The following is a 24002-nucleotide window of genomic DNA, read 5'->3' on the forward strand; positions in this document are numbered from 1 at the left end:
AAATAAAAAAAAACTTGTTAGTAATTGGAGACAAGATCAGAAGTCCGACGACACCAGTTTATAGACCAACAGGTTTATTTGAAATTGCAAATTTTCTGAGCACTGTCCCTTCACCTGACAAAGGGGCATTACTCCGGAAGCTTGTGATTTCAAATAAACCTGCTAGACCTGGTGTCATCTGACTTCTGACCTTGTCCACCCCAGTCCAACACTGGCACCTTCACATCATAATTTGAGGCAAACTGGGACACAAACATCCTTGTGCAGGAGATTTTGAAGGAATAGTACAATTTGTTTAAGAATGGGGAACTAGGTTACAATAATCTAAAGAGTCAGATGTGAATGAAGAAACAGCATTTGCAAAGTTTTGCAAATTATTACATTGCATAGCATTTACAGCTCAGTAATTCGTCATTTAGTCCATTAATTTCATCCCAGTGCTTATGCTCCACGAAAGCCTTTGCTCACTTTGCTTTCATTTAGATCCACCAACATAACCTTCCATTGTTTGCTCCCTTAAGTGCTTACTAAACTTCCTCTTCAATATAGTTTTTTTTACCTTTCCTAGAATTAACCATTATACACATTGTTCTTTTCACAATATGGAGTTAGAACTTTACTCTATACCTTTCCTGTGGCCTAATTAAGATTCTATGCATCTACAAAATGAGATCCAAGGCTTTTTTTTTTACTTTTCTTGCAAATTTTATTAGATTTTGTCTTATCCTCAGTTCCCTTTGGTGTCGGTATCGCATTCTAAGGAATTGTGAATATGGAATGAATATTTTAAAATTGGGGTTTTGCCAGACAGGTCCAATCGCGAAAGGATCCAAACAGTTACATCTTGGGTAGCGAAGTTACAGCTGCAGTTTGCAGCAACAGATGGACTGAGGTGGAGACTGAAGTGGTAAATACTTTCAGAGATGTAGGTAAAATGTTTTTAGGAGGGAGAGCATATAGAACATAGAACATAGATGCAGTGGAATTTTCCCATTTGCAATTAAGATGTGGCGATGAGTGAGTTCCATGGCTCAGAGAGAATTTTCTCTCATAATTTTCTACTTTCCACCTCATTGATTCTGCAGCTGTGGTGGTGGACTGTGTTTCTGGGAAAATCACTGACAAGAGAGGTGGAAGAGCTTGCCACTGCTGGGACCATCTCTCTTTGGTTTCACATTAAAAACCCAGCTGCATTCCACTACGGATGTTGTAAGCCAGGAACAAGTCCCATGCCACAGAAAATGTTGCAGAGGAAGGGGAATGTAGCTCCTGCTTCCAAGACCAGGATCTGTTGTTGTGGGTGGACAGCGCAGTGGAGAGTTAGCCAGAACTTTAGTTTGAAAACTGCGGAAGGAAAATATCAACAGACCCTGCCAGCCTAATTAGAAATTGCAGGTTGAATCAGTGCTGTGTCCCGAGTTGGAAAGGATATCCAGTAGCGTAGAGAGAAAGTAATTTATCTCCCATGCTCTGCAGTGGTAACGTCCAGTATTTTCTGTTTGCTACCTCAACTGCACAGTAATCACTCATTCTATTACTGTCACTGCACACCCATCTCACCAACCCTCATTACTGAATGCACCATGTTCATTCTGGCTCTCACCCACCTCATCCTCTAAAGCTACTAACCGTCTTGCCCTCTGCGCAACTTCCTCCAGCTCACACATGATCACCAATTGCTCTTGTATCCTCTTTCAGCATTGTCAGTCTCACTCTATGTTGCACTGCAGGATAAACTGGGCTAAGAATTTTAGCGATGACGGGGAGATGCAGAGGCTTGTGATGACAGATATCAGGCTCCTCACTGAGGAGGAAATTCTGGCTTTACCAAGGAAAAGGAGGACTATGTGAGGGTGGGGAGACATCACTAGGCAACAACTCACTGAACTTCATTGTAATGTGCTGTGCTGCTCTCCCATTATCACAAGTGCAAACTCATTCTTATCCATTCAGTTTTGACCCATGTTCTACAATTCATTCCCTCTCTTCTCCTTTCTAGGCTCTTGGGGAACCACTGTTAAGAAGAGCTTAGAGCCCTTCAGGTATCACCTTCACCTCTAAGGTGGAATGGACTGACTACTCAGAGGATACACCTACAGGGTGGTCAGTGGCAGCCTCCATCAGCTCAGAAACTTGCACCTCAGCGGGTATACTGTTGAGTTTAGATTCAGGAGCACAATCTGGTGAACATATCACTGACATGTAGCCATAGCCAGTGGAAGGAGAAATGGCCAAAAGACTATGACACTCAGAGAACCCCTGGAGACCAGGCACCTGCTTAGCCAGAGGGCACACCCCTGTTCTCAGCCATTAGTGATTTTGTCAAATTTCACAAGAAAGTCAGGCAAGTTTGGCAGACCCAGTTGGTAAGCTGGAACGAAAGGTGGAGGAGCCCACACATGTTATCACTACTGCTCTGGCTCCAACATATGTGAGGCTGCCTTTACAGACTGATCAGCCAGCACCATGTAGGTCCAGCACAAAACCACACAATGTTTGCCAGATACGAAAAAGAACCTGCACTCCTTTGCTTTAGCCATGGGTGTTGAGCATCATTGGCAAGGCAGAAGCGGACAAGAGACCTTGACTTCACTCCAGGTTTACTTTCCTCTCAGGGAGACAAATGGTGCCAGTATGCACCCTCAGACACCTCAGGAGTGTCTGCTTGGGTCACTCCAGTGGTTTGGAGCCCCTCCAGCTCTTTCCTGCCTGGAACCCAAAACCCACAGAAGTACAAGCTGAGGAGAGTGAGAACAGGCTCTGGGACCTTAGGACACAAAGGCACCAGGAGATAGCCACCTAAGCCAGCCACAGAACAAGCTCTTTTCACTTAGACATAGTCAGAGGCATATGAAGAAGAAAAGGTACTGAGGCACAGAGGTGGCACATGTACTACATTATAGTAAATAACATCACTTCCGATGCACTGTTAAAATGCCTACTGTAGTATAATTTTCACTGTTGGACCCGATTAAGTCCATGTGAAAGATGAGCAGACTCTCCAGAAGCCCTAACAGGCTACATACCCTCTTGTTCATTGTAACGTTACCAACACAAAAGGATTTACAGGAGATTCCTCAGGATTCCTGCAAAACTGGTGACTGTCATGTGTGAGAGATAATAGGACTGCAGATGCTGGAGAATCTGCGATAACAAGATGTGGAGCTGGATGAACACAGCCGGCCAAGCAGCAGCTTAGGAGCCATAGAAGGTGGTTGAGAACAAAACATTTAATGTTTTCAAGAAGAAATTAGAATTAGAGCGATTAAAGGTTATAGGGAGGAAGCAGAAATGGGATATTGTGTTGGATAATCAGCCATGATCATGTTGAATATTGAATGGAATCAGAAAAGATTTACAAGGATGTTGCTGGGATTGGAGGGTTTGAGCTATAGGGAGAGTTTGAATAGGCTGGGGCTTTATTGCCTGGAGCATCAGAGGCTGAAGGGTGACCTTCTAGACATTTATAAAATCATGAGGGCGTGGATATGGTGAATAGCCAAGGTCTTTTCCCCAGGTTAGGGGAGTCTAAAACGAGAGGTATAGGTTTAAGGTGAGAGGCGAAAAGTTTAAAAGGAACTTAAGGGGCATTGTTTTCATGCACAGGGTGGTGCGTGTATTGAACAAACTGCCAGAGGGAGTGGTGGAGGCTGGTATAATTACATCGTTTAAAAGGCACCTGGATAGGTATATGAATAGGAAGGGTTCAGAGGGATATGAACCAAATGCTGGCAAATACGACTAGATCAATTTAGGATATCTGGTTGTCATAAATGAGTTGGACCGAAGGGTCTATTTCCATGCTATATGATCCTATTACTCTATGAATAGTGAAGCAGGCTTAAAGGGCTGAATGGCCCACTCCTGTTCCTATATTCTATATTTCTGTGAAGGTGAGGTGGAGCTGGATGTAGTCACTGATTGGATTGTATTGGTTCAAGAAGGCAGGTCACCATTACATTCTCAAGAATAGTTAAGAATGGGGAACAATTGCCACCAGCAACATCAACATTCCATGAAATAATTTATTTTTAAAAGCCAACAGAATTTGAAATGTATCTTTGGAATAATATCAGCCAAGAAGTAGGAGGCAGATGATAAATAAGACAAGCCAAAGAATGTTCTTAATGGACTCCAGAGGTAGTGATGTGCCTTGGAGGAGAATGGAATGCCTAGTTGTGTTCAAGACAACGGAAAAAGAATGAGAATGTTTGGACCACTCTGGCCCCAGTCATTAGGATATCATTGGTGATTTTGATGAGGGTGATTTCCAGCCGTGGAAAACAGACGAGCCTGGCTCAAACATGGATTCATGAGAGAGGCAGGCTTAGACTTGGCAGGTGACAACGCAATCACGGAAAGAAAATGAGAGATGAGGTGGTAAGTGGTAAGGGCATAGGGATCAAGAGTAGGATTGTTAAGGAGCTGCTCAATGCAGTCTTGAATCTGAGCAAACAGTACATGGGGAAAAGTTCCAGGATTATAATCCAGCAACATTGAGGTAAGCTTTGTATGGTCAGGAAGGGGAGATCACATCTAGAGTAAGACACAACCTGAGTGAGTATACAGTTTGGGGATTTTGGAGGCAGCAGGGAAATTTGGTGCAGAGGAGAAGAGGTGCCTTTGCTTGCTATATTGGTTCATAGTTTATAAGGTGTTTTTACAGGATAAATTGAAGCCAAGGATCAGGAGCCCCACACAAAGGAGTGACATCACAGGTAAATCATAAATTCATCGATAGCTACCAGTCTGACTATTATAGGTTACTTTCAGATTGAAAGTAAATAGGGTAATATTTACAGGTTACAAACTAAAAGAAATTTAGGATGTTATAAAATTTCAAGTTAAGAACTAAGTAAATAAAATAGGGATGCTGAGCCTGACGATGTGTTGTAACTGCATGATGTGAAGGCTGGCTCATAGCGACCACAGCTTACCAAGTTACGTACTAAGTAAAACTCAGCAGTACTAAGTACTGCTGAGCTTTTCTAGCAGCTTTGTTTTTACAGCTTACTAAGTGCTGGTTGGTTAAAGACCTCCAGCTTAGAGTTGTTGAACTGGAGTTTGACCTTTCAAAGGTACAACACATCAGGGTAGTGGGGAGCTACTTGCTACTATGCTTCAGGAGGCAATTAAACCCCTTAAATTAAGTGCCTTGAATTTGATCAGTGGCCAGGGACAGGAGGGTGTGACAATGAGTGAGGCAAGTAGATGAATCCAGGAGGTAATGCTGAAGGAGCCTTTGTCCTTGTCTAACAGGTTCAAGATTCTTGCTCCGCGTGTGGATGAGAGTAGGGGCTGTAGCGAGAATGAACAAATGAGACATTCATGAGGAGGGAGAAAATAGGAATGTAGTTGTAATTGGACATAGTGTAGTCAGTGAAATAGGCACTGTTCTCTGTGGCCAGGGTTGAGAGTCCCTGGTGCCCAGGTTCAGGATATCTCATCTAGGCTCTAGAGGAAGTTGGATCAAGCTATCATGGTCCATTTAGGTACCAACAACATAGGTAGAGAGAGGAAAGAAATTTGCTACGGGAATATGAGCTGGTAAAGGCCAAATTAACAAGCAGAACCAAAAAAGTATTAATTTCCAGATTACTACCTGAACCATAAGGTCCAGGGTCAACAAGATGAAAGAGGTAAAGGTGTGTCTCAAAGATTAGTATGAGAAAATGATTTTGAATTCATGGGACATTAGCACCAGTACTGGGGAAGGATGGAGTTGTTGCAATGATACAAGCTACATTTGAATCATGCGTAACTCTGTGTATGTGTGTTGGTGTACCAGCGTGAGAGGTTCAACATGCAAATGGTCTGGGAAAATAAAGTTGGTGACACATCCCAAGAAAAGGAATTTGTGGAATGTCTATGAGATTTTATTTGGAACACCTTGTGGTGGAGTTCACTAGGGAATGGGCAGTTCTGGATTTGGTGATATGTAATGAGGCAGATTTGATTAGGGAGCACAAGGTGAAGGTACACAAAGGCGAAGGACAGTGACCATAATATGATAGAGTTCACCCTACAATTTGAAAGGCTGAAGGCGTAATCAGATGCAATGGTATTATAATAAAGTAAAGGTATCTACAAAGAGATGAGGGAGGAACTGGCCAGAGTTAATTGGAAGGAGAGGGAAGCAGGGAAGATAGCAGCAGCAATGGCAGAATTTCTGGGGTAATTTGGAGGGAATCAAAGGGAAGGCCATGCTTGTTAGAATTCTTTGAGGAGGTAATGAGGAAGTTAGACAAAAGACAATCAGTGGATGTAATCTATTTGGATTTTGAAAAGGCCTTCGACCAGGTGCCACATAGGAAGCTGCCAAATAAGAAAGGAGCCTGTGGTTTTAGGGGCAAGATAACGGCATGGATGGAGGGTGGACTGACTGGCAGAAGGCAGAGAGTGGGGATGAAGAAGCCTTTTTCAGGATGGCAGCCTGTGACTAATGGAGAATGCTGGGGTGAACGTTGGGAGCACAGCTATTCATATTATACATTAATCATCCGAATGAAGGAACTGAGGGCACTATTGCTAAGTTTGCAGATGAGACAAAGATAGATGGAGAGACAGGTAGTGTTGAGGAAGCTGAAAGGCTGAAGAGGGACTCGGACAGGCTAGGAAAATTGGCAAAGACGTGGCAGATGGAATACAATGTGGAAAATTGTGAGGTTATGCACTTTGGTAGGTGTAGACGACGTTTTAAATGGTGAAAGGCTTCAGAAATCTAAAGTTCAAAGGGACATGGGAATCCCAATTCAGGATTCTCTTTAGCTACCGTGCAGCTTCAGTTGGCATTTAGGAAGGCAAATGCAATGTTAGCATCCATTTCAAGAGGGCTAGAATACAAGAGCAAAGATGTACTGCTGAGGCTGTATAAGTCTCTGGTCAGACAGCATTGGAAATATTGTGAGTAGTTTGAGTCCCACATCGAAGGAAGGATGTGCTGGCACTGGAGAGGATGCAGAGAAGGTTTGCAAGAATAATCCTGGGGACGAAAGGTTTGCTTATGAGGAATTGTCAAGGCTTCTGGGTAGAGTTTAGAAGAACGAGGGAGATCTCATGGAAATTTACAGGACACTGAGAGGCCAGGATAGAGTAGACATTGGGAAGATGTTTCCAGCAGTAGAAGAGACCAGGACCCAAATGCAGAGCCTCAAAATGAAGGAGTAAATCTGAGTTAAAGGGTGGTTAATTTGTGGAACTCAATGCTACAGAGGGCTGTGGAGGCCAAATCATTCAGTATATTTAAGACAGGGATAGATTGGTCTTGATTGGTAAGGGGTTCAAGGGGTACAGGAAGAAGACAGGATAATGGGGTTGGGAAATATATCAGCCATGATCAAATGGCAGACCTGACTTGGTGAGCTGAATGACCTAATTCTGTTCCTATATCTTATGGTCATGAGGAAAGGCAATATAGTTCCAATATAGCAATACAGTGAGGATGTTATGTGATTTTCAGAAAATCTTACCATGCATTTGCTTCCCTTGTCCGTCTAAACAGTAGAGATCAAGGATTTGAAAGACACTGAAAGGAACTTTGCTGAAGTACTGCAGTGCACCTTGTAGGTAGCACAACATTGCTTTCACTATGTGTAATGGTGAAGGGTGTGAATGACTGATATGGTGGAGCCAATCAAACAGACTGCTTGAATGAGAGTTATTGACTTTGAGAATTGTTATTGAATCTACTTGTTTGGGAATGTAGAAAATCAGATCAGCTATGATCTTCTTAAATGGCAGAGCAGGCTCAAAGGGCTGCCTGGCCTACTCCTGCTCCTTGTTTACAAGTTTGTGCCTCCCAGTACAAAATTCACAATTCAGGTGACCAGGATTTTGATCCAGAGATGTAAGTTCAGCTCAGGATGATGCATGACTTGAAGGGAAGGATAGAGCTGATGGTACGTATATGCTCATGAAGCGCTTGTCCTTCTAGATAGTGGAGGCTACAGGTTTGGGAGGTGCTATATAGAAGCAATTTCCTGAAGTGCATCTTGTAGATAGTGAAGAATTATTCTACCAATGTTGTCATGGATAATTTCATCTGTGACAGTTAAATTGGTGAAATGTGGTGAAGTAAGTTCTCCTCTTGTGTTAGTTCTCTCCCCATTTGCCACAAATTACCAGCTGGCATCTTCATTGTGATTCAAAGAGTTTCATCAGTGATAGAACAACCAAGGCTTTTAGTGAAGGAGATTGAAGAGACCAACCCAGAAAATGTCTCATACCCATAACGTTTAACATAGAGGAGTACTGATTCAACTGGGGGACAATACGGGATAATCTGCAGGTTGTTTCCTTATCATTGTTTGACTTGAACTATGATATCTGACTTACAATAAACTCTGTGCCATGAGTGAATTTTTAATATGGAAACATGACTTGTGAATAAAGTATGCATTGTTTACATATTTAACCTGCTCAGTAGGAAACGCAAAGTGAATATGTGGGACCAATTAATCTTGTTTCAGTAAACTGGACTGGAATCATAGAATAGACTCACAGAATCATAGAGACATACAGGACAGAAGTAGACCCTTTGGCCCAACCTGTCCATGCTGACCAGGTTTCCTAAACTAAATTAGTCCCAATTGCCTGCATTTGGCCCATATTCCTCTAAACGTTTATTATCCGCAAACCTGTCCAAATGTCTTTTAAATGTTGTAATTGTACCCACCTCTACCACTTCCTTTGACAACTAGTTCCATATACATGCCACCACTATTATATTGATTATAACGATAGTTTGTTTAGATTTCATGAAATGTTATGCAACAGTATGTATTTTATTTCTTTGTTCTTTCATGGGATGTGGGCATTGCTGGCAATGTCAGCACTGCCCTTTCCTAACTTTGCTTGAACTTAATAGGGACAGACAATAATGACAGATCTGTTTTTACCTTAAAGGCCATTAGTGAATCAGATGAGTTTATACATAAATGAACATTGCAACCATTACTTCAGATTTATTCATTGATAATTTTATTAACTATGTAATTTATTAAATTAAGTTTCTAATCAATCCACAGCTACTGTGGTGGAATTCGAACCTATGGTCCCAGACCATTGACTTGTCTCTCTGGATTAGTAGTCCAGTGAGTTTACCATGATGCCACCATTGCTCCACATATATGATGCACATATTTTACCCTATTCTACTGTCTGGAAGTTTCTCTCTTTGTACTGCTCTCCTGAGTGCCCAATAGATAAAGTCAGGAAGCTACCTCTGTGTTCACATCTGCTTTTTCAAAACGCTAAGAGGCAGCCAAACTACAATGTGTTCATCTACTAGATCACTATTACCAATCACCATTAATCACGAGTTCTTTCCTGTCAAAGTATTACAGTTGTTCTGCATTGACCAACATCGCTTCCAACCCACTGCACCATCCAAGTATGCTTCGAATAGGTGATGGCATTCTCTTCAAAATGTTACAGGCTCTTATGTCGTCCACTGTGGTAAAGGTGAGATCTCTGAGCAATGCATTATTCTTATGATTACTACATAACGAAATGGAATGACTGTAATTTATGTCAAATCAATGACAAATTGGGGGCTGGGGGGTGTTGGGGGGAGAGGGTAGCTGTTGGGAACTTAACATGTCCTAATGTTCTCGCCTTGGATAAAATTCCATTAGTTTATAAATCCATGTAAACTGTTCATTTGGGCTCCATTCACACAAAGGAATAGCTTCGGGTAAAACACTACATCAAATGGTAACAAGGTGTATAGCTGGATAAACACAGCAGGCCAAGCAGCATCTTAGGAGCAGGAAAGCTGACATTTCAGGCCTGGCTCCCAAAACGTAGCTTTCCTGCTCCTAAGATACTGTTTGGCCTGCTGTGTTCATCTAGCTCTACACCTTGTTATCTCGGATTGTCCAGCATCTGCAGTTCCTACTACCTCTCTCACTAAATCAGATGGGTAAGGTTTTTGTTTTTCACCCCATCTTTCCTAATTTACCCATTTCTTGTAACAAATGGGCTGGGTTTTCTGAGTCATGGCAATCTCACGCAGACGACCACTCCACCCCTTCTCATGAAAGGAGAGAGCTCTGCATGTCTGAGAGGAAATTCTGATTCAGAAATGGGGAGGCATGCTTACATTCAGATTGTTCTGTCATAGCACTAAACTGTTGGATGGAGATCTTTTCTCAGCAGTCAACTGAAATCTAACAGCTGCTGTCAAACCAGTGACCATGTGTGAAGTTAGGCTGTCATGTTAGTAGAGTGTCAAGTGGATAGGATGTCATAGATAGCGTGCTAGATAGATGGGATGCCAAGTTATTGGGAGGTAGATGAAATAACTCCACAGAGGCTAGTATCTCATCACCAAGTCATTCTTTATTGGAGAGTCCTTGACACTAATCCAGCTTCCTCAGAACCAGCTCTCAGAGTGAACAGGATGTCTGACATTCCTGTTTGTATCTGTCAGCCAGGGCGCCCTGACTGGACCAGCTTAACGTCCCTAATCAAGGAACTCATTTTCTATGATATCCACCTAGCTGACCTCATTACAATCCCTACAGCAGGATACCAATTGAGATAGTGTGCCATGTGGTTAGGCTGCTATGGATTATGTTGCCAGCAGAATAGTGGGTGGGGTGGTATTGTGCCAGATGGGTAGGGTGCCAAGTAATGATATATAGTCTGATGAAGGGCAAGGGAAGGCAGGTATCTAGCCCTGGCTTGGGGGCAAGGGGTTTGAATCTGAGAAGGGGGATTAGGGGCAATAGTGGCAGAGGCAGATGAAGTCTGCACCGTGAGTCGGGGTTACAGGGCAGATTCCTGAAGGAGGGCTGGAGATTAGGCGTGGAATTGGAAAGTGGGCGTCCCCATGCACAAGTCCTAGCTCTGCTGAAATAATAACTGGCTGGTCATCAGCAAATACAGGACTACATTTCCACACGTAGAGCACACTCAGATATGTTATTTCTTTATAACCTTTGTCGGGCAGTGTTCCAGACTATTCAACGTTTTGGTATCACAACAGATCCCAATCATGTCCTCACCCAAAGCCAATGAGTCCTCCTCCCCATGTTGACCATGAAATACCAGCGCTGGCAGCTTGTCAAGTGGAAGATGCCCATTCTGCTGCAGGCAGTGATCACCAGGGTAGAACAGGTCTCACACTTGCCCTCCAAATTGGGCCAAACAGACTTGTTATGAGGCAACTGCTCTTTCTAGACACCACCAGACTGAGCTGTCAGGATGAAAGATTTTTATATTCTGAAATGATTTAGAACTGTCCTGATATAACAGAGGTATTCATCTGAAATTTAAAATCAATTTTCTACTAGTGGTAAGTATTATGTAAATATGGCCCCATTCAGAACACCCTTCAACATAGCAAGAACTGTGGATGCTGGAGTCGGAGATAACACAGTATGGAGGTGGAAAAACACAGCAGGCCAGGCAGTATTAGAGGAGCAGGAAAGTCAAAATTTTGGGTCAATGCCCTTCTTCAGAACTTCTTATATTATCTTCTACTGCACTTAATACTTTTCAACAAATATAAAAATACACAAAAATATTACAAAACTATTTTATTTGTTGTAAAGTTCATTAACTTCACTCTTCTTAATCAGATTTCTTAATTTTCATCAGGTCTGCTGTCAAGCATGCTACTGCCTCCGGAACTTATTTCTAAATGGTAAGAGGATAGCAACTTAATTTTGTATCTATGTTCAAGAGATATATGATTTTAGGATGCATGATAACGTTTTGCACACATAAATTTGGGTGTATGTACAGTTTTGTTCTTAATTTCTACACAAAACGTCTAATTGTAAGAAACTTCTATCAAACTGTATATGAATGGTTCAATGCACAAGATTTGAATTTGACTTTTGGTTAGTTACTCTTTGAAGTTGAAGAAATTGTATCACTTCCTAGATTAGTTCCATGAATTTGGGCTATGGTTTTGAACAGAGAGAACAAGATGTTCCAATTCCCAAATATTTTTATTGACCATGCTGCTACTGAGGTAACATTTCTCAGGTATAATATTAATTTCTGCTCTCTCCCTGCTCCCCAGATACTTCTTTGTTCTTTAGCTTTCCGTTTTGCACCGGGTGGTAGAATTCCTTTCATAAGTGAAAGTCTGTGAAAAAAGTTCGTTGAGATATTTAAGGAATTGAAAATTTGGGTGTCAAAATTAGAAGTCAAAATCACAAGTAACACAATGATTAAAAATGTCTACATGTCATGTTCTTTGACCATATCTGGAATTTACATTCTTTACCGTTACTTAAAAGCTGCTTTTAATGTAAAAACATAAAATGGCTTTTTACTTTACCATGAGTGAGGGTCCAGGGCTGGCTGCTCCTGATACACTGATCACCTGAAAATACTGACAACTCTTGCAGAAGCTTCACTAAATGGGGCCACAGGAAAAGTCCAGTGGGAAGTAAAAGAGAAAGGATTTCCAGAAACAATATATAAGAAATCTGAGAGTTACTGTGTTTGAGTTAAATTACTGGGAAAAAAAAATCATTTTCAGTCCATACAGCAACAAGTAAGGCTTACTACAACTGCAGATGGGGTAGCACTTGGGTCATTCAGCAGCAAAAGCTAATATTCACTAGTGTATGAAAGACATCAGCAAGTTTATGAAACAAAAATAAGGCAGAAACTCCATTTGCATTATGATACTATTGGTAAAATAAAATTACTGAATGTGCCAATATATCAGTTCATTACTTACCAGGCAGCCATTTAAGACATTCATAAGGTTCCATTTTTAATGGATAGTTATTGAACCTTGTTCTCACTTACCGCTGAACATGTCTCCACATTCAGAAGATTATCTTTGGCGATTTCCACCACCAAACACGTCTTGCCTTCTCTACCTGTGCCTTGACAGAAGACTGCTCTGTGACACATTGGTCCTCTCCAAACACCCCAATATCTATTTCCCCTTCCATAGCACCTTCTTATGCAATCGCAGGAACTGAATACCTACCCTTTCTCTCTCTTCATCTTCTATGGCCCCAAACAGCCCTTCTATGTGAAGCAGCAAGTTATTTCTACTTCATTCTATTTACAATACTTTTTTTGCTGGTTCTGATGGGATCTCCTCTTGCAGACTAGATGAACTGGTTTGTTGAACTTCCCTGCTTGCTCCTTAAGCATGACGCTGAGCTTGGAAGCACATAACCACAGAGAAAGAAGTCATTCAGCCCATTGCTTCTATATCAACCAAAAGGAATGGGAATTTAGCAGCCCATTCTAATTCCACCTTCTAGCCCCTGGCATGTTACAGAACTTCTGATGCATTTCCAAGTACTTTATACATGGGCTGAAGGTTTCTGCTTCTACCTCAAACTACATCGTAAACTCTAGGCACCCATCAAAGTCTAGGTGAAAAGGTTTCTCTTCATTTCCCCTCTAATCTTTCCACCAATCACTTTGCATCTATGTCCCCAGTAATTGTGCTCTCCACTGGTGTAAGTTATCTAAGCCCCTCATAATTTTGTACACCTCAGCTAAATCACTCCTTAGCATCTTCTTCAATGGAAACCAATGTTAGCCCATCCAGTCTTTCCAAATAACTGCAATTTATAAACCCTGGAAATGCTCTTGTAAATCTCCTTTGTATTCTCTCAGAACAATGATTCTAGTTGTGGCATAAGCAACACGTTATAGAGTTCCATTATTTCATCCCCGCTTTTGTATTTTATACCTCATCCAATAAAATAAAGCATTGTATGTACTCTTTATCAACATATCTACCCATCTTATCATGTTCAAGGATCAGTGGACCTGCACTCCAAGGCCTCTTTCTTCCCCTTATTTTCTTAGTATATTCTCATTTATTAAGTATTCCCTAGCTTTCTTTGCCCTCCTCAAATAGATTACTCCATACTTCCCCAGCTGCTTGACATCTTAATTCACCAGTTTGCTTTGTTACTCACATTTCTGTCCTTGACCTACTGTAATATTTCAGTGAAGCTTAAGCTAAGCTTGAGGAACTATTTCTTCCATTAATTAGGCACTTTACAGATTTCTGGGCTCAAGATTGAGTTCAACAGTTTCGGACCATAAACTCTGTCCCTCGTTTTGATTTTTTTGGTGCCACAAAGTGATTTGAAGTTCGATTTTCCTGTTTTTGCTTTCAGAGCATTCATTATTCTGGCATTGACACTCACCTGGTACCCAAGGAGTGGTCTCTTTATTCCAATTGCCACTCAATTTGTCTTTGTTTCATGATCATAAGACTACAAGGCATAGGAGCAAGGTGGGCCATTCAGCCTATCAAACCTGTTCTGTCATCTGATGAGATCTATTCGTAGACTGTCCCACAAGGGGAATCAACCTCTCCACATCTACCGTGTCAAGTCCCCAAAGAATCTTGCCTTCGAGGTTGTACACATGCTCACCAAGCCGATGGGTTTGGTTACAAATGTTTTGTCACCCTATGTTACTTAGTAGAGTGATGAAGCATCTGCAACCAACCTCAATGCCATCCACAACCCGAGCTACAAATCTCGAAAACTTGAATCTTGCCTTTTTCAACAAAGTCTCCTCTCAGTCTTCTTAACACCAAGAGTATAGGCTCAATGTACTCAATTTGTTCTCAAATAAAATCCCTCCATACCCCGGATCAACCTAGCAAATCTTCTGTGGACCATTTCTAAAACCAATATATTTTTCCTTATATAGGGACTAAAGCTGTTTATAGTATTGTATCTGCAGTGTGACTAATACCTTGCATTGTTTTTGCAGGGCCTCCCTGTTTTTATACTCCAATTCCATTGAAATAAAGGCAAATATTCCATTTTCTTTCCCTTTTACGTGCTGAAGTGACTGCTAGCCTTTTGTAATTCATGGTTCCCATGGTTTTAGGGAACAAGGAAGTGGCAGAGGCGTTAAACAGATATTTTGTGTCAATCTTCTTGGTTGGAAAATGCTTTTAAAATTCCATTAATCCATTAATAGAATATAGGTGAGGAATTAAATACGAACAATTGCTAAGGAAGTAGTATTAGGTAAACTAATCCTAATGCTAAAAACAGATAAGTCCCCTGGCCCTCGTAGCTTTGCATCCTAGGATCCTAAAAGAGGTAGCTACAGAAGAAGTCAATCCATTGGTCATAATTTTCCAAAAACTGTTGGATTCTGGAGAAGTACCAGAAGATTGAAAAACATATTTTCCATCCCTATTCAAAAGGGAAGGAGGCAGAAAGTAGACTACCACAGGCCACTTACCCAAACATTTATAGTTGGAAAAGTCTTGGAATTAATTATTAAGGAAGTAATAACTGAACATTTAAAAAATCACAGTCTAATCTCACAGAATCAGCATGGATTCATAAAAGGGATAAAGATCCAACGAACACATTATTCAGAATACCATTATCAAACTGACTCATTCAATTTCTATGTAGATTAAAATCACGGATGATCATCGCCATACCTTTCTCACAGGTGAGCTGAGAGTGACAACCCTTCACATCTGTGCATTTCACAGAGTGTGGCATCAAGGAGTTTGAGCAAATCTGGAGTCAGTGACATTTATAGTTAGAAAAGTCTTGGAATTAATTATTAAGGAAGTAATAATAGAACATTTAAAAAATCACAATCTAATCTCGCAGAATCAGCATGGATTCATAAAAGGGATAAATATCCAACGAACACATTATTCAGAGGGGTACCAATTTAAGACTGGTATAAGGAGGAATTTCTTCTCTCAGAGGGTTGTGAGTCTTTGAAACTCCTTGCCACAGAGAGTCAGTGGTATAAAGTCTTTACGTATAGTTCAGGCTGAGATGGATAGATTCTTGATCAGTAAGGGATCCAAGGGTTACAGGGAAAGGGTAGGAAAGTAGACATGTTGAATGTCAGATCAGCCATGAAGCTATTGAATGACACAGCAGGCTTGCAGAGCTAAATGGTTTACTCCTATTCCCACTTCATATGGCCTTGTGCACTGGGAACCCCAAATCCTGCTGTGCTGCAGATTTCCCCCATTTAATTAGCATTCAGTTCTACTATTCTTCATGCCAATGTGCCTAATCTCACATTTTCCCACATTATATTCCATCTGCCAAGCTTTTACCCTCTCAGTTAACCTGTCTACATTCCGCTGTGCACTCCTTTGTCATCTTCACTATTTGCCTTTCCACCTATCTTTGTGCAATTCGAAAATGTGGTGATAGCGCATTCACTTCCTCATTCAAGTCATTCGTATATACTATAAATAATTTTGGTGCCAATCCTGACCCCTGTGGCACTTCAGCTTGCTGTTCTGAAAATGTCCTCTTTATCTTAACTCTCTGTCTTCCACTATATGCCTTAATATACTACCCATGATACCATCGGCTGTTATGCTATTAAGTAAACTGATTTGCAGCCCATTATTGAATGCTTTCTGCAAATCCAATCATAATATGCCCACTGGATCCTCTTTATCTAGGCTGCTTGTTATGTTCTTAAAGAACTATAATAAGCTTGTCAAGAATGATTTCCACTTCACAAAGCCATACTTGACTCTGCTTGATCATAATATATGATTCTAAATGCTCTGTTATTATATCTTTTGTTGACTTTAATATTTTCCCAATGTCAGAAGTCACGCTAACTGGCTTTTATTCATTTATTTTTGTTTCCATTTTTTGAACAGCAGTGTTACATTGGTAGTTTTCCAGACTTTCCAAGAATCCAATGATTGCTAGACCATTACTATCCATTATTTCAACAGCCACATCCTTTGAATTTCTGATGCAACTTATCAGGTCAGCTTTTAGCCCCATTAGTTTCCCTAGTACTTTTCCTCCAATGATAGTTATTGTGTCAGTTTCCTTCACCCTCCCCCTTTAAATCTTTCATTATGTAGTATCTTTGGAATAAAGTCTGATGCAAATTTGTTTAACCCGTCTGCCATTTCCTGGTTCTTTCTACCAGTTCCGCAGGTTCAATAACAGGACACTCCATTCTACTAACGAATCAGAACAAGACTGTCTCAGCGTTCTTACTGAGATAACCTGCTCAATTCCGGTGTCAGCCCAGTGAGCCTTCTCTGAATTGTTTCTAATGCATTTATATCGTTTCTGAAAAAAGATCAAAGCTGTGTGCAGTACTCCAGATGTAACCTCACATAGGAGTATACTAGGCCATTTAGCTCACTGAGCAAAATCATGACTAATTAAACACTTCCATGCCTTTTACTCTCCATCCCCATAACACTGTATGCCAATTGTTATCAGAAAACTCTAAATAAAACATACTCAAAGACTATTCTGTAGTAGAGAATTCCACAAGTTCACAACCCTCTGAGTGAAAAGATTTCTCTTCATTTCAGACCAAGGTGGCATTCCCCTTATTTTTAAATTATCTCCCTGATTGTAGGGAGAAAACATCTCATCTGCATCTACACTATCCAATGCAATTAGTATTTTGTAAATTTGAATGAGATCACCTCTTGTTATTTGACGCTCTAGAGAATGCAAGCTGAATTTGCCCAGACTCTCTTAATAGAGTAGTCCCACCAGCCCAGGATCAAGGTGTAGAGCTGGATGAACACAGCAAGACAAGCAGCATCAGAGGAGCAGGAAGGCTGATGTTTTGGGCCTGCTCCTCTGATGCTGCTTGTCTTGCTGTGTTCATCCAGCTCTATACCTTGTTATCACAGATTCTCCAGTATCTGCAGTTCCTACTATTTCTGAAATAATTCCATCCCAGGATCAAGTCTGGTGTGCCTTTGTTGCACTTACTCAATGTTAATAATATCTTTCCTGAGATAAAGAGACTAAAATTGCACACAGATGCAGTCAATCAAAGCTTCTTCACAATTGAAGCAACGTGTCATTAGTCCTGTATTCAAAAATGCTCTTATGATAACTGTTAACATCCCACTAACCTTTCTGGTGGTTGCTGCACCTGAATGTTAGACTTTCATGACTCATCAACAAAGATCCCAAGGTATCTATGCATCACTGCTTTCCAACCTCATCATTTAAGAAATACTTTGCACATCTGTTCCTCCTCCCAAAGTTGATAACCTCACATTTTTCCACACTATATTCCATCTACCATGTTATTGTCCAATTGCTAACCCTGTCTGAATTCTACTGAAACTGCTTTACATCCTCCTTTTAACACATTCTCCTTCCTTGTTTTTATATTCCATTCCCTTGTAATAAATATTTGACTTCCTAATAACTTGCTGTACCTGCACACAAATGTTTTGTGATTCATGTACCAGGACATCCTAATCCCACCCTACCTCAAGAGCTTTGCAACTCACTTCATCTAAACAATATGTTGCTTTTCTGTATTTCCTGGACAAGTTCAGATTTTCCTGCATTATACTCCATCTGTAATTTTATTTTGCCCACTCACTTAACCTACCATGTCTCACGCAGATGATTTATAGCTTATTTACTACTTACTTTCCTACCTATCTTTTTACCATCAGCAAACTGGATATTCATGTAGCAGCTTCTTAGGTCAGCCTTTTCTCATCGTAACAACAAAGCATGATGTAACGTGTTAGAGTTCTGAAATAGTTGGGCACCTGTAGGTTTCAACAATCATAATATCATTCATTTTTTTAATTTGGATTCAAGGAAAGACTCTGTATTTCACAGAGTGTGGCATCAAGGAGTTTGAGCAAAACTGGAAACAATGACAATTGGGAGCAAAGTCTCTGCTAGTTAGAGTCATACCTGGCACATAGGAAAATGGTTGTGGTTGTTGGAAGTCAGTCTTTCAGCTAGAGGGCATTTCTACAAGAGTTCCTCAGGGTAGTGTCCTCAGCTCAATCATCTTCAGCTGCTTTACCAATGACCTTCTCTTCAGCAAAAGATCTGAAGTGGGGTTGTTTGCTGATGATTGCACAATGTTCAGCACCATACACGATTCCTCAGATACTGAAACGGTTCATATTGCAATGCAGCAAGACCTGGACTATATTCAGGCATGGACTTGAAAGTGTTAAGTAAGATTTGGACCATACAAATGCTAGACAATTACCATCCCCAAGACAATCTAACCACCACTGCTTGGCATTCAATGTCATTACCATCATCGAATCTCCCACTGTAAACATCCTGGGATATTGGCCAGACACTGAACTGGACTAGCCATATAAATATATTGGTACAAGAGCAGGACAGAGGCTAGGAATATTACACTGAGTTACTCACCACCTGACTTCCCAAAGCCTGTCCAGGATTTACAAAGCACAAGTCGGGAGTGTGATGGAATACTCTCCATTTGCCTGGATGGGTGCACCTCTAGCAACACTCAAGAAACTTGACACCATCCAGGATAAAGCACCCTGCTTGATTAGCAAGGCAAGGAGAAATATTCAGTCACTTCACCATGGAAGCTCAGTAGCTGCACTGTGTACCATCTACAAGATGCATCACAGAAATTCAGCAAAGATCCTCAGACAGCACCTTCCAAACCCATCACCACTTCCATCTAGGAGGACCAGGGCAGCAGATACATGGGAACACCATCACCTGCAAATTCCACTCCAAGGCATTCATCATCCTGACTTGCAAATATATTTCTGTTCCTTCACTGTCATTGGGCCAACATCCTGGAATTCCCTTCTTCAGGCCACTGTGGGTCAACCTACAACAAATGAAATGCAATGGTTCAAGAAGGCAACTCACCACTATCTTCTCAAGGGCAACTAGGGACAGACAATAAATGCTGGCCAGCCACTGATGCCCGTATCCCACAAATGAATAAAAACAATGCTTTCTTTTCCCCTACATACTCCATTCTACAGTGTGACTATTCCCATGTCTGATTCTTCATTTTTTCTCATTTCTACTTAAAATGATTTTACAACATGATTTCCAAAATTAAGGACCTTTACCTTTCCAAGCTTCCTGTCCTTCTTAAAGGTTATGAATCTTTGAATATTAATTTTCATGGCATGTCTGTGAAAGGGCTAACAGATCATACTAATTTATTGCTACTTTTCCTGACAATTTATCTGTTTTGTCCCTAGTGCATTCAAATACAGAGTCTTTGGTTCTGTCTTTTTACTATTTTTTGTGATCGCTAACCCTATCTATTACTGAATGTTTTGTACATTCTGTAACTTTGTACTGCATTCTGATCATTCTTTCTCTTCTGGCTACCTTGCTGTTATGACTAATCTTTAGGCATTTCATTTATTGAATCTTACCAAACCTGATCCATCGCCTCTGCTATTTTGTTTAAAGTCAGAACACTGGTGCCCAGTCTACATTACAGCATACTCAGGACAGAATTAAAGTCTTCATAGGAAGCAGTCAAGTTCATTCCCCTCTTCCAATGGGTTTAAATCTTCTGTTTTGCTGAGTGGCTCTCGCATGAGGAGAACTGTTGTGAATTGTATTTTAGAATGTGCTGGTGATCTTTTTCCTTATTACAGCAGACACTCAAGATGATATTCTGGCCATGAACTTCTTGCCTCAGTTACATGAATTGTTGAAGTTCCCCAACAAAAGCGTGAATGAAGCAGCTCTTTCCGTTCTCAGTGTTCTATCAGAGAATCATTCCAACACGGTAGGAGATATTTGATTCTTTCAAAACCTAGACAAATTGTTTAGTGATTTATATGTTGTAGGAGTTCAGTGTAAACAAAGTAAAGTATTTAGCTTAGCATTACAATGGTTTCTAGAGGCATATGATGTACCTTGCTATCAATAAAGTAAGCTTTACTTTTTGGGTTTGCCTCCAGCATATCAGGTTAACCAGAAACAATAAAAGATGAAAGCTGCTTGGAGGCCCACTCCCACTCTAGTTGCCACCTTTGCCTAAGAACAGCCCACTATTTCAGTGGCAAAAGTGCCAATTAGAATCAGCAGTAGTCTGATTCAAGGCTCAGGGTGCAGCTTGAGATCATCCTTTAAGGACTACTTGCAAAATTGCCTCAAGTGTAAAGAAAAGGGGAAATTAATGTAACACTGACATTTCTAGACTTGGGGTTCGGACAAGTAAATGAGTCCGGCAGAGGAAGCTAATTCTGCATCTGACTATGTTGTTTGGATTTGGGAGTGCATAATATCGCTGCTGGTCGGAAAAACATTCTGCACCTTAGTTGCAACTTACCTTGATAAGTGTGAAAGAAGTGTTCTACCTATCCTTATCTACAATTGAGGAAAGACCAAATAAGCGAAGGAAAAATTTGAGCTGATTCAAGAAAGTCAACATGCTGTTGTAAAGGGTAACTCATTTTAAACCAACGTAGTAAAAGTTTTTAAGGAAATACCTAAAGTAGTAGGCAGTGAACTATCTCTGAATGTACTATTTATAGATTCCAGAAGAGACAAATTAATAAAACTAAATCTCATGGAGTTGAAGACAAATTATTATTTAGTTAGGTGATTGATTTAGAGGCAGAAGACAGATTAGGGATAATGGATATGAACTCCATTGGAATACAGTAATTAGCAGTATCCTAAAGGCGTCTATGCTGGGGTTACAAACACCTACTATATTTATTGATAACTTAGATAACATAATGGAGGAGATATATATATATATATATTATAAAAATTGGTTGCAAAGTAAGTGGTACACAGCAGATCAGGGTAAGGTGACAGCGCGGTGGTAATGGTACTTGATAAATAATCCAGAGACTGAAGCTAATGCTCTGGGGACATGGGGTTCAAATTATGCCATGGAGCAGTTGGAATCTAAATTCAATTAGTAAGCCTCAATAAAATCATTGGGAAGGTAACTATTGGAAAAAAAATTGGGACATAATTAATCTCCACTTGGAGAATTAAGGATAGTCAGGGGGAGATCTTGTCTGAAAGGTTTAATTGATTTTTTTTCCAGGAGCTGACGAGATGTGTAGATGAGGCTTTTGACAGGGTCTCACATGGCAGATGGTTGAGAAGTTAAGAGCCCATGGGATCTTGCACAGTTTGGCAAACTGGATCCAAAAGTGGCTGATATCAGAGGTGATGGGTGAAGGTAAATTTGTGACTAGAAGTCTATGTCCAGTGGCCCAAGCCTGGAAATGTCAGTGTTATGAGCAAGGACATCTGGCCATATTGTTTAGTTGCTGGCTGGTGTTCATGGATGCGGGTTGCTAATTGTCTGCCTGTTTGTCCTAAGTAGTGTTTTATGCAGCCTCCACATGGTATCTTGTAAACCACATTCATCCTGTCCATGGTAACGATCGGGTCTTTAATTCTGGTCAGTTGCCATCTTGGTTATAATACACACGGATGAGAAAAACCACACTTTCAACTGGGACAACACTACTATCATAGGACAAGCCAAACAGAGGGCAGCCAGGGAATTCTTAGAGGCTTGGCATTCATTCACAGACTCCATCAACAAACACATTGAGTTGTGAGGCCAGAACCGGCCCGCGACGGAAGCAGCAAAAACCAGACCATATTAATTCAAACCGCCACAAGGCAAACAGCACTTCACAGGAGGCTCCACAGTACTGAGGATATCACCTAATAAGGGGACGAAACGTTGGCTATCAAACCTCCCAGCTCAGCCAACACACCAACATCTAGATTTCTTTTGGTGTTTTGAATTTGCATTTAAAAATTTTTTGAGGATATTTTACAGCATTATAATAGCGTTTCTTGCCATAAGCCTTAAGTTAGTCTGTATTTTTGACATAAGTTATCTGTGTGGTTTAGTTGGTTAAGATTTTATTTTCTTTACAGGCTGTCATTGTGTCTGAGAATATCTTAAAAACTTTGGGGAAGTTACTGTTAATTTACAAAACAAGTCCTGGAATCAGTAATTATGTTGCAAACATAATCCAAAAACTAGCCACGAGTGGGACTCAACAGGTAAGTTATTGCATATAAAAGGGAAAATACACTTACTCAAAAATAACCCTAACATTTGAAAACCATGACAACCTGAGTTCTGTTCACGATATGTACATTTTCAATGATGATTCTTTGATGTTAAGTAATAAACTGTACATTTAACCTCCCCACCTGAGGTTAAATACAAAAATCACAGTGATACGTTCAGGGCACCACACTCAAATAACGTATGGGTTGGAGAATTACTTCCGCAAGACCATATGACATATACCCACTTCTGACCCATGGTATTGTAAACACCGGTCTTCTCTGGAAGCCCAGGATTGATTAACTTACATATTAATTTCTCTGAAATTTTATTTTTAATGAATTGAAGATCAGTTACAGAATGTATTGGAGCATTAGCGAATGGCAGCACAGAACACAGAACTGTACAGGCCATTCAGCCCACGATGTTGAGCCAAACCTTCAGCCTAAACCTAAGGTCTATCTAACCTCCACCGTTACCTTATACTATCATCCAGATGCCTATCTAATAGCCGCTTAAATGCGCCAAATGAGGCCGACCCCACTACCTTCTCCAGCAATGCATTCCACGCCCCTACCACTCTCTGAGTAAAAACCTACCTCTGACGTCTCCCCTATATCTACCTCCACTCACTTTAAAACTATGCCCCTTTCTAATAGCTACCTCAACCGAGGAAAACATTTCTGACTGTCCACTCTATCTATACCTCTGATCATTTTGTACACCTCCATCAAGTCACTTCTTATCCTTCGTCATTCTAAAGAAAAAAGCCCTAGCTCTCTCAGCCTTTCCTCGTAAGACATGCCCTCCTTTCCGGGCAACATCCTGGTAAATCTCTGCACCCTTTCCAACATTTCTACATCTTTCCTGTAATGAGGCGACCAGAACTGGACTCAATACTCCAGATGTGGCCGAACCAGGCTTTTGTATAGCTGGAGCATAACTTCACGGCTCTTGAACTCAATCCCTCTATTAAAGAAAGCTAATACGCCAAACACCTTCTTAACAACTCTATCCACCTGGGTGGCAGCTTTCAGGGAAATGTGGACATGTTCCCCAAGATCCCTCTGCTCCTCCACACTGCTAAGAATCTTTCCATTAACCCTGTATTCTGCTTTCAAAATTGTCCTTCCAAAATGAATCACCTCACACTTTTCAGGTTTAGACTCTATCTGCCACTTCTCAGCCCAGCTCTGCATCCTATCAATGTCCCTTTGTAACCT

The 24002-nt window shown here is 40.8% G+C and overlaps 1 protein-coding gene across 4 annotated transcripts in view; it reads left to right on the forward strand.

Annotated features, from left to right (window-relative positions):
- The window catches only part of LOC125452618 (uncharacterized), a 55738-nt gene that overhangs the window by 20699 nt on the left and 11037 nt on the right, over positions 1-24002 (forward strand). For 3 of the 4 annotated variants that reach the window (XM_048531273.2, XM_048531270.2, XM_048531272.2), the window contains 4 exons: positions 9337-9462; positions 11605-11650; positions 20375-20508; positions 22641-22769. In XM_048531273.2, coding sequence (XP_048387230.1) covers positions 9337-9462; positions 11605-11650; positions 20375-20508; positions 22641-22769 — 435 coding nt within the window. The remainder of the gene's footprint in view (positions 1-9336; positions 9463-11604; positions 11651-20374; positions 20509-22640; positions 22770-24002) is intronic. The other variant, XM_048531271.2, reaches the window with a different exon arrangement.

The sequence above is a fragment of the Stegostoma tigrinum genome, chromosome 4 (assembly GCF_030684315.1).
Source record: "Stegostoma tigrinum isolate sSteTig4 chromosome 4, sSteTig4.hap1, whole genome shotgun sequence".
Taxonomy (NCBI): Eukaryota; Metazoa; Chordata; class Chondrichthyes; order Orectolobiformes; family Stegostomatidae; genus Stegostoma; species Stegostoma tigrinum.